Source organism: Schistocerca serialis, chromosome 9 (genome assembly GCF_023864345.2).
Source record: "Schistocerca serialis cubense isolate TAMUIC-IGC-003099 chromosome 9, iqSchSeri2.2, whole genome shotgun sequence".
Lineage (NCBI taxonomy): Eukaryota > Metazoa > Arthropoda > Insecta > Orthoptera > Acrididae > Schistocerca > Schistocerca serialis.
In genome coordinates this window covers 125,261,952-125,277,695 of record NC_064646.1, presented here as the reverse complement: position 1 = coordinate 125,277,695, position 15,744 = coordinate 125,261,952, and the positions used below count along the sequence as shown (strand labels likewise).

The 15,744-nt window shown below is 35.5% G+C and overlaps 1 protein-coding gene across 2 annotated transcripts in view; it reads left to right on the top strand.

The window, feature by feature from the left end:
* Window positions 1-15,744, top strand: part of LOC126418663 (uncharacterized) — a 127,752-nt gene that overhangs the window by 64,582 nt on the left and 47,426 nt on the right. The window contains exon 3 of one of the 2 annotated variants that reach the window (XM_050085548.1): window positions 13,946-14,011. In XM_050085548.1, coding sequence (XP_049941505.1) covers window positions 13,946-14,011 — 66 coding nt within the window. Of the gene's footprint in view, window positions 1-13,831; window positions 14,012-15,744 lie in introns of both variants that reach the window. The other variant, XM_050085547.1, reaches the window with a different exon arrangement.

The following is a 15,744-nucleotide window of genomic DNA, read 5'->3' as shown; positions in this document are numbered from 1 at the left end:
GCACAGCTTAAAAGGTGGTTTAAAATGTTGAAAGAGGGGAGACAATCAATTTAAAAGGAAGGTGGACCAGTTACTCCAGTTACTGCTCTTACGGAAGAAAACATCAACACTGCTCCTGTCATTGTGAGAGAGGATCAATGAATTACCTTAAGAGCACTTTTTGAAATGCTGAACATTTCATTGGGTGCCCCCCCCCCCCCCTCCCCCATACATTGGTGACAGAAAAATTGCACATGACATGTGTTTGTATGTGATGGGTTCCAAGACTGTTGATTCCTGAGCAAAAGGACATTCACAAGCAGGTCTGCATGCAGTTAAAGTTGATGGATAGAGGAAGATCTGGAGTTTTTTCAAATGTAATCACTGCTGCTGAAACTTGGCTACATCATTTGGATCCTGAGAGCAAACAGCAAAGCTCAGTGTGGAAATCTCCTTCATCACCAAGCCCCAAAAAAGCAAAAGTGTTTGCTTCTGCTGGGAAAGTTATGGTCATCTCATTCTTTGAATGGTTTATCAGCATGTTGCACCAACACACACATCAGTAACTGGACAATACTACAGGGAAAACATTGCTAATCCATATCAGGTGCAAAAGACCACATTTCCATGAAGCAGGGTGGATGCTGCATCACGACAATGTGTGGCCACATATTGCCAATGTTGTTGCTGCATATCTTGCAATAATCAATGTGAAGTGCATCCCTCACACTCCCTATAGTCTGGATTTAGCCTCATGTGACTATTTTCTATTCCCTAACATGAAGAAACGCCTTCATGGGTGGCAATATCGATCACTAGAAGCAGTGGTGAAGGTTGCAGAGGCGATTTTTGAAGGACCTCTCAAAAAATGGTTTCCAGTGTGTATTTGAAGACTGGCAGAAACACTGGGACAAGTGCATCACATTCATGGGAGACTACTTTGAGAAGGAACATCACAATTATAAGAAAGAGTAAAGGTATGTCAAAAAAAAATCACTCTTTATTGAACAGCCCTCATATATTGCCCTTTTTATGGAGTGGCTTTTTTTTCAAAATTTTTGATCTTTGAGGCAACATTCCTTCTGATAATGATATATTTATGATGCGTGAGAGCAGTTCTAATGTGGCATAAGCACATTTTATTATGACTGAAGCAGGTACTTCGTCAAACCCTAAAGACATTTTATTCCTCATTGTTATCACTATTCTTAGAACTTCTGCTTCATTTGTGGGGCATAGCAGTATTGAATTGACACTCTGTTCTCTTGAAACAGAAGTTCCACAATTCCTAAGCCAATTTTTACTCAGTTTGATTGGAGTATTTAAGAAGTAGTCATTTATGTAATTTGCAAGGGTAAGATTTCTGAGTAACATACCATGATCATCTTTTAAAACAATGTCCTCTTGACTTTTAGCATTTTTGTTTATTTCTTTTTTTTTTTTTTTTTTATTACATTCCATATTGATATTGAAGTATTTCATATGTCTTAACACAGTCTGTGAAGTGTTTTTCTTTGTTGTTTTTTTTATTTGACTGAGATGTTTTACAATTTGATTAAATACTCTGATAGCAGGTGATATCCACTGGTTGTTGTTCCTTGGCATGACACTGATTTTTGTAAGCTTTTTTGGAAACATACATCTCAAATACGGACATGAAACAACTAGAAAAAGCATTGTATTTATTTTATTTGTTTGTTCATATAAATCTCTTTTTCAGCACATATATCATGCACAGTATATCATACAGGAAACCTTTTTATCTGCTGGTCTAACAAACATCAAATATTCATCATTCAAATTTTTGTAACAAATTGGATCTGTACAGTTAGTAATTACAAATTTTATTAAATGCTGTATATTTATAACTTATTTCTACAATTAAAGATACAAATTAAATTTTTTCTCACATCACAAAATATTGTTAGATTGAAAAGTAGCAGTTTTTCAGAAGGTACGCTTTCACAGACTTTTTAAAGCTCTGTAGTTCAGGAAGAGATTTTATATGTCTCGGTAATCTGTTGTATAAGTTTGTTCCTGTATGACATACACCTCTGTAGTTCAGGAAGAGATTTTATATGTCTCGGTAATCTGTTGTATAAGTTTGTTCCTGTATGACATACACCTTTTTGGCATAATGTGGCGTTACAAAGACTAACGTGTATGTCACTGTCTGACCTGGTACTGTAATCAGGGACAATTTGTTTTGAGGGAAAAGGTTTTCTATTCTCATTACACTTTTCTTGACATGCACGAGTGCTTGCAGTAATAAATGCAGGGAAGGGGTATGATCTTTAGATCCTTAAAGAAAGGTTTGCATGGTTTTCTGCTGATTGCTTGTTGCATTATTCTTATAACTGCCTTTTGTTTCCTGACAACTGTTATGGCCTGATGTACCTTTCCCTAGAAAATGATACCGTACTTCTGTATTGAATGTACATAACAATGTATACACCCATAACAGTTTCTGCACTAGTATTGTTGCAAAGAATTCTTATAACATAGCTCATTTTTGCTAGTGTTAAATTTAGGAATGTTATATGGGAGCTCCATTTAAGATTTTCCTGGATATGAATCCCAAGAAATTTAGTTTCAGCAAAAGCACTAATGTTTTGGTTTTCTAAACATGTTACTAGTTGTGCTGCATTCTTATTTTGATCTGTGTGAAAATTCATGAGTACTGTTTTTTGAGAATTAACTATTAGCCTGTTTCCAGTAAACCATTCAGACACTTCTTTTGTAATATCTTTTGCAAATGCGGTAAGATTTTCTTCTCTATTTTCTTCAAGCAATAGACTGGTGTCATCTGCAAACAGTACTGGCTCAAAATCCCTAACATGTAATGGGAAAACATTAATGTACATCCACAAAAGAAAGGGACCTAAAATAGAGCCCTGCGGAACATCATCGCATAGTCCACATGGTTCTGAAAGGTGTACTTAATTTCAGTTACCTGAGAGTCATATTCCAAATATGATTTAATCCACTGATTTGGCACAAGTCATACACCATACCGTTCAAGCTTTCTCAGGATCACAGAATGCTCAATCACATCAAAAGCTTTTGTTAGGTCCAAGAATAAACCAGAGATTTTTCTTTTGTTGTCCACTGCATGGTTTACCAAGTTGAAAGTGGCTGTTTCAGTTGATTGCAGAGAACTGATGCCACACTGACATCCAGAAATAACATTATTTTTGTTGAAGAATGTAGTTAGTTGTGGAAGGAACAGTTTTTCAATAATTTTCAAAAACCCTGACAGTAGTGACACAGGACTGTAGTTACCCATACATTACTGGTTACCTTTTTTATATAGGTGTATTACTTTTGCCATTTTCAGCTATTGTGGGAAGACACAACATGATAAAGGATGAATTGCATATGTCTAATAAAGGAGAGAATATGTCTATTGCTGTTATTTTTATAATATAATCTGGAATATCAATACCAGTTGAAAAAATACTCTTCAGTCAAATAATGGTATTTAGGAGTTTTGTTGGGCCTACTGGACTGAGGAACATGGATATATTATTTATTTAAATAGATGAAAGTTCTTCCAATGTTGTCTTAGGTGGATTAACAAATTTTTCCTTCACTAATTTTCCAGCAACAGTTGCATAATAAGAACTGAAGCTGTTTGTAGGAGCCCTAGCATCAGCGACATTCTTGCCATCATGCGATATCACAATATTTTTGTGAGTTGTCTTCCTCTCCATAAGATCCTTCACAGTTTTCCATTTCAACATAGTTTTATTGGCTGACTTCATAACATATTTGTCATTGTCATTAATTTTTGTCTTTTTTTATGACACATTTCAAAACTAACTTTTTTTTTTAAATAACTAAGTAATTTTGCACTGTTGTCAGTTCTTGAGTGCAGAAAAACTTTCCACTTCCTTTTGGAAGATACTCTAATGCCTGATTGTAGCCCAGTTCTTGAACCTGCCTGTGCTTCTGAAAATCACTTTCCTTTGTGGAAAAATTATGTCAAAGTTATTCTTGAAAATGTTCAAAAAATTTTACATATTTTCCTTGGTAATAGAGGTGTCATATACTTCTCTCCAAGACTGTTTGCTGATTACATACTGGAAGAGTTCAATATTTTTCTGCCTATAACTCCTTTTATGAATAATATTTTGTATGCTGGTCGAAATGTGATTCACAAGTATGGTTAGTAATTGAGAAAGTTGATCACTATAGCCAGTATCAAAAGTTGCTGATGTACACTTGTCCATGTTTATACCTACCTGATCAAAGAGAGTGACACCAGTTTATTTTTAATACATGAATACATGTGTTGGAGAGCTAACAGTCAGACATAGATTTTAGGCTTTTATAATATTTAAGAACTCAGAAAGTCAGTATTAAAATATCCATGCACTACCACTGTTTTCCCAGTTTTCTTGTGTTTGCCTAAAACAAGATCCAGTTTTCTTAAGAAAAACAAACACTTACATTGCTAACAGGAGATCTATACACACATAAAATAATGATAATTTTTTTCAGGCATTAACTCAACTACTGAAATTTCAAAGTCTCTTTCACTACCTACTTTACATACAGAGGATATACTCATATGATCTTTCCATTCACTATTAAGGAGTACATTTATCTCATCAACTTTGTTTGTTAATGACTGTAAATTCCAATGTACATTCTTTAGTAAGTATTTGCAATTTAGTTCTGCATCATATTTTTTGTGATACAGTCTACTTCCCTAAAAACGTTTTCACCCTTTTTATAAGACATCACATCTTTCTTTATGACCAACGTGTACAAAGCACGTTGAACTGCTTCTATGTTTTGCCTCTTGTGCCTCAAATTTGCTAAATAACAGATTTCTTCAACAAAAAATTGTTTCCCACTGTGACTTTAATGAAGGCCATGGTTGATATGCATGGGTCTGCCTAATGTGCTTACATTTATTATGTTCAGGTACAGAAATTTTTTGCATACTTCATCTATCTCTTTGTTTACTCTTCCTATTAATTTATTTACACATGACCAAGGAGGTAGGTCATGTTTGTGTGGTTGATTTATAACAGCTACAATTAGGCAATCTGAGTAGAACACTGTCAAGAACAATGAGGAGTTCACTAGCTTTATCTCTGGCAACACCATTTGCAGCTGTGCAGATTATGAAATTATCTTTTCAGTCAGGATTTTCACATGATTTCACCACTGTTTTTGTCACTTCTCCAATGCCTGCTCCTTGCTTCACAAGGCATGGTAATAACAATAAAGATTTTATTGTCTTTAGGCCATTACAGCAATTGACAATGTCAAATGAAGTTACAATTTATAATACAGTGTGATAAGGTATTGACTACTGAAATATTTTAGCTTATATTACAATAAATGTACAGTGGGTCATCTGTTGGATTACTGCATTTTACAGTTGAAGAATTCATTGATATCATAGAACGGGTGGGCAATAAACCATTCATGCAGTCTTTCTTTGAATGTATGTTCATGAAGATCCTGTATGGCATGTGGCAGCTTATTAAATAGCTTGTGCCCTGTGACTTCATAGCTATTTATTGATTTTGATAGTCTGTGGTAAGGCATGTATAAGTGTTTGAAGCTTCTTGTGTTGTAACAATGTACATTTTCTCTATGTTTCACATCTTGTAGGTTCTTCTTCGTAAAGATTAAGACATTGTATATATAGAGGTTTATTACAGTCATAATTTTTTGTTTAGTAAATAAGGGTTTGCAGTGAGCCTTATGTGAAGAATTTGTAATTATCCTAATGGCTTTCTTCTGCAATAATAGGATGTCATGTATATGACTACAGTTACCCCACAAGATAATGCCATAGGATATTATACTCTGGAAAAATGCAAAATAAGATGATCTGATGTATGTTTCAGGTACACAATTTCTGAGTTGTCTTAATAAATAAATTACTCTAGATAGTTTACTACTAATATAGTTTACATGTTGGCCCCAGTGTAACTTTTCGTCAAAATAAACTCCCGGGAATTTAACAGACTAGGGTCATCAGATAGTGGCTTGTCTCTTAGAGTGAAGATTATCTGCTGAGTTTTATTTTCATTTAGCAGGAAACCATTTGCTCTGAACCAATATGCTGCATGAGTGAGTGTATTTTCAGCACAGGTTTTAAGATCATTAAGATTGTTACTGCTATGGAGAAAAGTCGTATCATCTGCATACAATACAGTGGTGGATCTAATAAATGAGGAGAGGTCATTGATCATTATCAGAAACAGGAAGGGCCCCAGTACAGATCCCTGAGGCACACCTACTTTAACATTTTCTATGTTTGACATTTCCTTACCAACACAAACTACCTGTTTACGGTTGTTGAGATAAGCTTTTAATAGTCTGAGACTGTTTTCTTTGATGCCGTAGAATTCTAGTTTCTCTAGTAGTGGCATGTGCTCAACACAGTCAAAGGCCTTGCTTAGGTCACAGAATGAGACCTGAGCAAAGCCTTTGTTCTCAAAAACTTTGAGGATGTAACTGACTACCATGTTGATTGCATCAATGGTCGACAGATTCTTCCTAAACCCGTATTGTGTAGCATTAATTATTCCTAGATTCTCAAAGTGAGATGATAATTGTTGGTACATGATGCATTCTATTACCTTGGAGAATGCGGGTACTATTGAAATAGGCCTGTAGCTAGATGGAGAGTCTATATCTCCCTTTTTGTGTACTGGGACGATCCTAGACAGTTTTAACTCGTCAGGAAAATATCCCTCAAGTAAGCACTTGTTTATGCAATGGGTTAAGGGGTAGAGAATGAGGTCACACACTTTTTTTAGCAGGTTGCATGATATGCCATATATATCTAAGTTATCAGATGATTTCAGTTGTTTTATGACCCCTTGTACATATCTAGGCGATACTTCGGAGAAGGTTACCATGCTTGTATTCAGTGACTGTCTACCCAAATTTTGGGAGAGTAACTCTGATGGACTAATGTCTGGTTTGATAATTGCGTCTCCTATTTCTTTCACTGAATTAATAAAAAACTCATTGAGTGTTTGTGGTGGGATATTAATTTTGTCTTTTTTAGTATCTCTGGCAGCACTGTTAATTACTTTCCAAGCGGTTTTGCATTTATTGGTGGAATTATGTATGCTGTTGGCATTGTAGGTTTTTTTTGCTTGCAGGATGACTTTTTTGTATTCATTCCTGCATTCCACATAGGCTGATTTGTCACAGTCAGACTTCATACTATTGTATATGTTGTACAGTAACAAAACTTGTTTCTTTAGATCTGTCAGCTGTTTAGTGTACCATATATTTTGTCTGTTTTGAGATCTGGATTTGTGGCTGCTGTCCATTATTTTGATTTTCTTTATGGGAATACTATGGTTAAATAGGGTCAAGAATGCATTAAAAAATCTATCAAATATTATTTTGGCTGGCAGGTCATTACTTGATGTGTAATGTCCATCAACACTACAATGGCCAAACCAGTCTCTGTCAGCAAGGGAATTACGAAATGTGTTAATTTTATCCTCAGTTATGGGTCTGGTAATCACAACTGTTGGGACAGGTCTGTTTGCATTGCTCCTATTGAGGGGAATTTTACTTGCATAATTTAGAGATACGGAGTCATGGTCAGAGAATGGGAACACTACAACTTCGCATGTGTTTTCAGTGGTCTTGAAGTTTACAAAGATGTTATCTAAACATGCTTTGTTTCTTGTGGGCCTGTTATTAACATGATATAAATTGTATTGTCTTAGTAAGTTTTCCAGATCTGCAACACTACCCTTACATTTAGTAACATCAAAATCAGCATTCAAATCACCTCCTATTGCAATGTCATAATGTAGCCATTTAATATTACTTAATTCACTCAATAGCATGTCCATTTTTTCTAAAAATATGTTAATGCTTCCCTTTGGTGATCTGTACATGGATACTACTATTAGCTTATGACTATTAATGATTATACCCGTAACTTCAAAGTGCTGTTCATCACACAAGGAATTTAGGTCTAGTTTGGTTATTGTACAATTGAGTGACTGGTTGGAATAAATTGCCACACCACCTCTAATGTGCTCTTTCCTACAGTAGCTATTTACTATACTAAACTTGTCAAATTTGGCAACTGTAAGTTCATTCTCATTAGCCCAGTGTTCACTCAGACAAAAAATATCAAACTGGTTATCAAGACCAAACTCATTTATGATAAGTTCTTTATCTTTCAGTCCTTGAACGTTAAGGTAACATATTTTAAGATCCATGCTCTTATTGCTTACACACTGAACACTATGGTGATTGGTTTTCAAATGTTTTTCAGGGCTTATCTTTTGGATTTCTGCCTCTTGTTGCCTTTTACTAAAAAACTGTTCACTTGGAGTGGTAGCACATCTACTGTTGTATACCTACTCTTCCCTCCTTGTGATGATATTGTAGATGAAGCTGCTACTAGAGGAATTGATGGAAATGCTGTTATGGTGTCTGGAGGCACTGTTGTGGCATCTGGTGACTGAGGAGATAAGGTGATTGCTTCTTCTTCTGCTGCTGTTGAATCTTGTTGGTGAAGTGTGGTAGGTACTGCTGCTGCTGCTGTAGGCATTGTTGTGGCAATCGGTGACAGTGGAGATTTGGATGTTGCTTCATCTTCTGCTGCTATTGAATCCTGTAGATGAAGTATGGTAGGTACTGCTGCTGCAGCATTTGTTATGTGTGTAGGTACAATTGCTGCTTCCACCTCTACTTCTACTGCTGCATTACTTTGTATGTCTACCACCTTTTCTGCTATCTGACGTCCATGATCACTGAAAAAAATTAAGACATTTTCGATCCTTTTTTGCATACTAGAGGCCAGTTGACTGATTTTTTAATCACACTTCTTTGTTTACAATGTGAAATGTGTGAAAAATGTACAGCACACAGCTATTATTGTTTGTAATTATTATCTGTACACATATGTTTGTAGAATCATGTATGTGATTCTACCTTTTTGATGCACTTCTATATTTCCAGGTTTTGTGCTGGTTCCTACTGTGGTTCTTGCTTTGTTTACATCACTGGTAGCCGATATTTCTTTGAGATTGACTTGATGCTCTGTTTGTTGAGTTTTACAACCAAGATTTTGCAGCGGCTTCTCCAATAAGGCTACAGTACTTTTAAGTTCATTGATTTAACTGTTTTTATATTTAAAATGAGACAAAAGTAGTCACAATGTTTACATGTGGGTGTCACTGAAATTTGACAGATTTTTAATTAGATTTCGATCTTGTAATCATTTCATTTGCGTTTTTACTTTAACTTTGCAGCAGTGACATTCTTCAGATTGAACCCCACATTTTTTTTTTTTTTTTAATACATAAAGACTCCTTCTTTTTTACGTTTTTTCACAGAACTCAATTTTCCCATACCTCTTTCAACCACCATCTTGAACTGTGTTCACTGTAGGATGATGTAGATGGTCCACGTGTTTAATTCCCCTCATGTCTTCCTGCTGATACTTTGCTTTGTTCTGTTATTTTTTTTTTATAATGGAGCATGACAAGCACAAATTATCATAATACACATCGATTTCATTACAGGTTTAACACTCTTCATCATTCTTTCTACACTTTTAGCTTGTAGCATAATCTTATCAAGAGTCAGAACATTGTGATATGAAGTAAGTAAAGTTGTATCTTCAGCATAGCAGGTAACAGAAAGTGATACACCATGGGTCTGGCCATTGATAGACACAATTAAAAAGAAGGGACCAAGGACACAGCCCTGTGGAACACCTGTGTCAATTACTAACAAGATGGAGCGATTATTTGCAGCTGAAACAAAATGTCTTAGCTGTTGTTAAGTTAGGAAGAATTTACTGCTAATGTAGAAGTGTGCATTATGCAAGTGTTCAATCAATGCTGAAGTATGGAGTCATTGTCTGGCGTTGTTCTCTAAACACCATCAAGCTGTTTAGAATCCAAACAAGAATTGTAAGAATCATAGAAATTGCCAAACACAGAAAACCTTCTAAGCCACTCTTCAGAAAACTCCAAATCCTCCCACTTCCTTGCCTTCATGTATAAAAAACCATAGTATTCATGCAGCAGTATGTGACTGAAAATCCTGCACTCTTGTTCAAAAATGGATCTCCATATGCTTCATACAAAAAATAAGCTCTGCCAAAAAGGGGATGCACATCTTGGAAAAAATATATTCAGGAAACTACCAAGTAACATACAATCAATAAACAACATAGCATGGTTCAAAGATGTAGTAAAGGCATGTCTAATTGATCACTGTGTCTACAATCTGAAAGGGTATTTTGATAAATAATAACGTGCCAGCATGAATAACATTATACCAGTCTTATCTATGGAAACCATAGTAACATTGTAACCACTGAACAAATAAAAATAATGCACCATTAATAAGTAGTGCAACCATAAGAGATTAATGATGTTAAAATGATAGAAACAATATTGTGTTGAATGGTGTCCAACATCTTATGTACATTCTATGTACCTACAACTTCTCATTGTCAAATAAATAAATAAATAAATTTTGGTATGCTGTAATACTCTAATCTTATCATTACCAAATAAATAAATAAATAAATAGATTTTTGTACACCGTAATACTCTAACCTTCTCATTATGAAATAAATAAATAAATAGATTTTTGTACACTGCAATACTCTGATCTTATTAACAATATGTTGAAAGTAAGACAGTCAAATGTTTTACTTAGATCACATAATACAAGTGACACTATCTTCTTATTTTTGAAAGCTGTTGAAGCCTGATCAACAACTGCCACTAAAGTTGCAGCGGTAAATTTGCCTGGCCAAAACTCATACTGATTGTCGCAGAGGAGGCTATGCTTTTCTAAATAATTCCTTAATAGAGTTTACATGAGTGATTCGAATATCTTTGAGGATATTGGCACAATGGAAACTGGTCAGTAGGTTTGGGGGAGTTGTTTATCATCCAATTTGAATATGGGGATATCTTTTGAGATTTTGAGTGATTCTGGAAAAATTCCATGCTCTAATCATACATGAAAATAAAACTCAGTGGCTTACTTATCAGATGAACTGTTCATTTAACAATATACTTAGACATCCAGTAGTAGTCCATAGTTTTATAACTGGATAATTTGGAAAATGTTTTACAGACATCATCGTCTCAATGAAAGAAAGGTCCCACATACAACTGAAAATCAAACAGGTCCATTGCAGATGTGTCTGTGGTCTTAATTTTGTCTCAAAGTACTCTGATTGATGTGATAAAGCAGTCACTCAATTCTCATGGATCCGACAGAGTTGGACATACCTGGCAGTAAGAACTTTTCATGCTGCCTTACAATTATCTGGGTCACCTTCTATGTACTCTTCACATGCTACTTTTTTTGGCTTGTATGAGCTTAGCTCTTTGCTACTTTTTACTTCTAAGGTAAGCATTGTAATCCAAATCCCTCTGCCCAGCCCCTTGATTATCCTCATTTTTATAAGTTTGATACATTCTGAGCATGTTTTCTCCAATTTCTGCAGTTCTTGTATATACCACATAATTTTTGTGTTTTTACTTTTACTTGCAGAACAAATTTTTGTTAAGGGGAACATGAAAACCACAAGTATCTATATTTTTTTAAAAAAAAAAAGTCATCAAAACCATCTTCAACTCCAGTTTTTCCTGTTTGAAACTCTTATACTCAGTACCAGTTTGCTATCTTCCACTTGTCAATAAATAACATAATGTGCTCCTACCTCTGATGTCTTACCCATGCGATACTAACTTCATTCGAACACGTTGGTCACTTATGATAATGTGTTAAAAACAGTGGAATAAGGTCAGCAAATACTCCATCAGCTAGGATAGCCACATATTCCTCTATGTGTAATTTAACAATAATATTGTTGACACCTGCATCATTACAAGTAGTGCAGTTGTTTGTGCAAAGTACTGTAAGTTTAAAGATCTTAAAATGTTTAAAAAAATGATCTGCAGTCTTGTTTCTTTCAATCTTCCATTCCAATATTAAAATCTCTGCAGATAACAATCTTTGTTTTAAACATGAAACCTCTCTTACTCACAAATTCAAACAGTTCAAAAAATATTTCTATCACCATTTGCAGACCTAAACAGGCTAACCATTGTTACACTTTCTTCAGTTAGTCTTATCCAACTAAAATCAGCATTTAGTTCTGAACATTACAGTGTAATGTATAATTCTGTAAATTTTATATTGTGCTTAGTGTGAATTCCAGCACCACCAGCAGGAGAAGTAGACACTAATGTTCATATAGCAACTGAAACATTCTATGTAAAATACATTGAGGACCTGTTGTATTAGTTAAAGCTGTATCAACACACAGTTTTCAAGCAGTTCAATTCATCAGGTTTTGCTCCTAGGAAGACTTGTCATACTGTTGATCTAAACATTAGACTATTGGCTTATTTTGCATATGTTAATTCCCAGTTGTAATGCAATTGTCTTCTTTGGAAGTGTGCCTACATTAAGCAACGTATTTATTAGCAGAAATAAGAGCTATATATATGGTGTAATGTAGATAGCTGTACATCTTGAACAAATAACTAAGTGTACTGTGACTGAGATTATAAGTCCACCCGTATTTATTAGCTTTTTATATTTTGATGAAAGATTTTAAATGAGTGTTCTTTCACCTCTGCGGTTTTGCTCAAGTAGTTATCTCCACTCCAGTTACATTTACTTTGGGGCTCTGTCTTTCAGACCAATTTACCCCCAAAACAGACATAGTGAAAGTATTGGAAACTGCTGAGATGAAAGGGACACTACTTTGGGCAGATTGGTGTATAATATTCTTAGGTGTGATAGGTGTCTATGTACCACCATGACATGCCATTCTCCAATGTTACTTGCATTTAACCTGATGGAATTTTCATTTTAATTATAAACAAGGAGCACAATAAATTAACTCTTAGCCATCTACTATTTAGGTGCTTTAAATTTATTTTTATGCTTGAGCTCCATTGGAATATACCTTGGAAGGCCCAATGGTACTGACTGACCATCTAATCCTCAGCCATATAGCCCTCACTGAATGTGGATATGGAGGGGCTTGTGGTCATCACACCACTCTCCCTGCCGTTGTCAGTTTACAAGACCAGAGTCACTACTATCAGTCACATAGCTCCTCAATTTGCCTCTCAAGGGCTGAGTGCATCCCGCTTGTCAACAGTGTTCAGCAAAACAGACACCCACCCAACTGTTAGCCAAGCCTGACATCATTTAACTTTGGTGATCTGACAGGAACTTGTGTTACCACTGCAGCAAGGCCATTTGCATAAATTTATTTCAGTTTCCTTTTTATTTCATTTTTTTTGTGAATTGAGGTTTTCAGTTACCAACTTATTTCACAACTGACATAAAAATTTTGTGATTTTCTGAAAATGTACAGTCCTCACACCTGGGATTACAAGAAGGATGGCCACATCCTGCTCAAAGACTCTGCTGTCAGTTTTTTCTTACTGAGAGTTAAACATTGAAACGAATACCATGGCTAATAAAACACTAGTTGCCAATGCATCGACTGAAACAGAATCTACGTTTGGGCTTATAACTGACAGAATTAATCACTTAATGTTGTCTACATACTCACATCACATGATGCAGGGAGAAAACAATGGTGCAAGTTACTGTTGAAAAACCGATCAATGGCTTTTCACTGAAACATGCACTATAATGACACACACTTTTATAAGACACTGTTGGAGTTCATTATATTTATCAACTTCCAGCTTCACTTATATTCCCAAAATGTCACAACTGTAAGGCCCATAGTGGTGTAACACCATTGCATTTCACAAGAGTTGACATCAAAAAAAGTTCATTCATCATTCACTCTGTTAATTAAAGCAATACATAATTTCAGATGCAGATTCATTCATTGCAGCAAGAAGTACATCTACGAGTTGTGGAGAACACGCAGTGTCTGCTATTGTCATAGAGCAGGTTGAACAGCTTATCATATGTCATTGTATGGTAGGTTTTGTTGGAGACCCATACATTAAGTGCGAACCTGGTGAAGAGGTATATGGGAAAAAGGGTAAAGGTAAGTGGGAGTAGTGATCTGTTCATTAGAAATACTAAATCGTGATACTAATTGTATTTTTCTTTCTTTTACATATACAAAATATATACTATGAACAACAGAGAGTTACGAAAAACTGAATCTCCAAGAGTTATGGTTTGATGAACCTGCCAATTACAGAAATCATTATAATGAGGGGGATGGTAGTTTTACCTTACTAGTAAGATACTACAGATACAAACAGAATTTAGTTATGTATGCTGACAGAGAACAGCATATTAATTTACAGTGAATAAATGTTGTTTATACACAATAGTGTACCTGTACATTTTTGAGTTTCCATTTCAAACATTTCAACACTGCACACAGAAAAAGATGAAGTGGTTGAGATACACCACATGCTTAGCCACCTTGGTCTCCATATTTGCCTTCTTTACACTCTCTATTGAGCAGGGAAGTCTTGTTTACAAAATTCATCTGTTGTATTGGCTGTGGTCGGGGGCAGAAAATAATTTAAAATAATTTACTACACTTTGCTGCATGAATCAGAGCTTGTTGTGTAGATAAAATTTGTGCAACAAACACAATGCTCATCCTATGAAACAGTTTCTGCTGTTAACTATACATGTCCATTTTTTAAAGCTTTTTGATGTTTGTAGACAGGAAATCCAGTATCTGGTCTCCATGCCTATTTGTTCTGACTGAAACTGAATCTGATGCATGTACATTCCATCTGTCAAACAAACAAGCTAACCAAGAGCTCAGAGTGAAACTTAATGGAAACACTCTTTGCCATAACAAGTACCTTGGTGTCAACCTTGACTGCATCCTTTCCAATAGAAAACATCTTGAAAAATACTGCTGCCAAGATAAAAACTCATAACAATATTATTCAAAAATTATGTGGAATGACATGGGGAGCTTCAGCAGATACTTTGTGCACAGCATCGATTGTGCTGGTCTTCTCAGCAGCCGAGTATTATGCCCTGCTGTGGCTAAACAGCTGCCACACCAACTTGATCAATGTCTAGCTGAACCACACTATGCAGTTAATAACTTGGGCAATCTGACAAACACTGATTTATTGGCTTCCTCTACTAAGCAACATCTATCAACCTGCCATCCGCAGAAGCGAGGCCTTGCTTAGGGAATACTGCAAGCTAAAGGAGAGCCTGGAATTACCCATACAGGAAGACATACCAAGTTTATGACGATATAGACTCCATTCAAGAAACCCACCATCACTGCAAGCAGGACAACTAGATGCCAGAAATACTGGGGTGAGAGACCTGTTTGACCAGAGCTGTCTACTTGTTGAAAATCCTGAAGAGCATGTGTGGTTCTGAAAGTATACGTGTGATATTGCTGACACAGAACTTGACAGGAACCTGTGGATCAAACTGAACTGAGCTCACACTGGGCATGGATAATGCAGAGACTCTCTTTACAAATGGGGAAATACAGAATCTCCAGTTTGTGACTGTGGGGCTCTGAACTAGACAGTCAAGTACATTAGAGATGAATGCCCTTTGCGTTCCTACCAGGGGGGCTGCAGCAACCTCATGAAAGCAGATGATAAGGCTCTTATATGGATTAGGAACTTAGATATTCACATTTAGTTAGTTTATATGTAGTTTTGTATTTTCATATTCTTGTTATATATAGCATTACTAATGTTATACCATGTAATTTTAAACTGCATGTGAGCCATACGAATAAATAAATAACTACACATGTAATCGGTATAAACATAA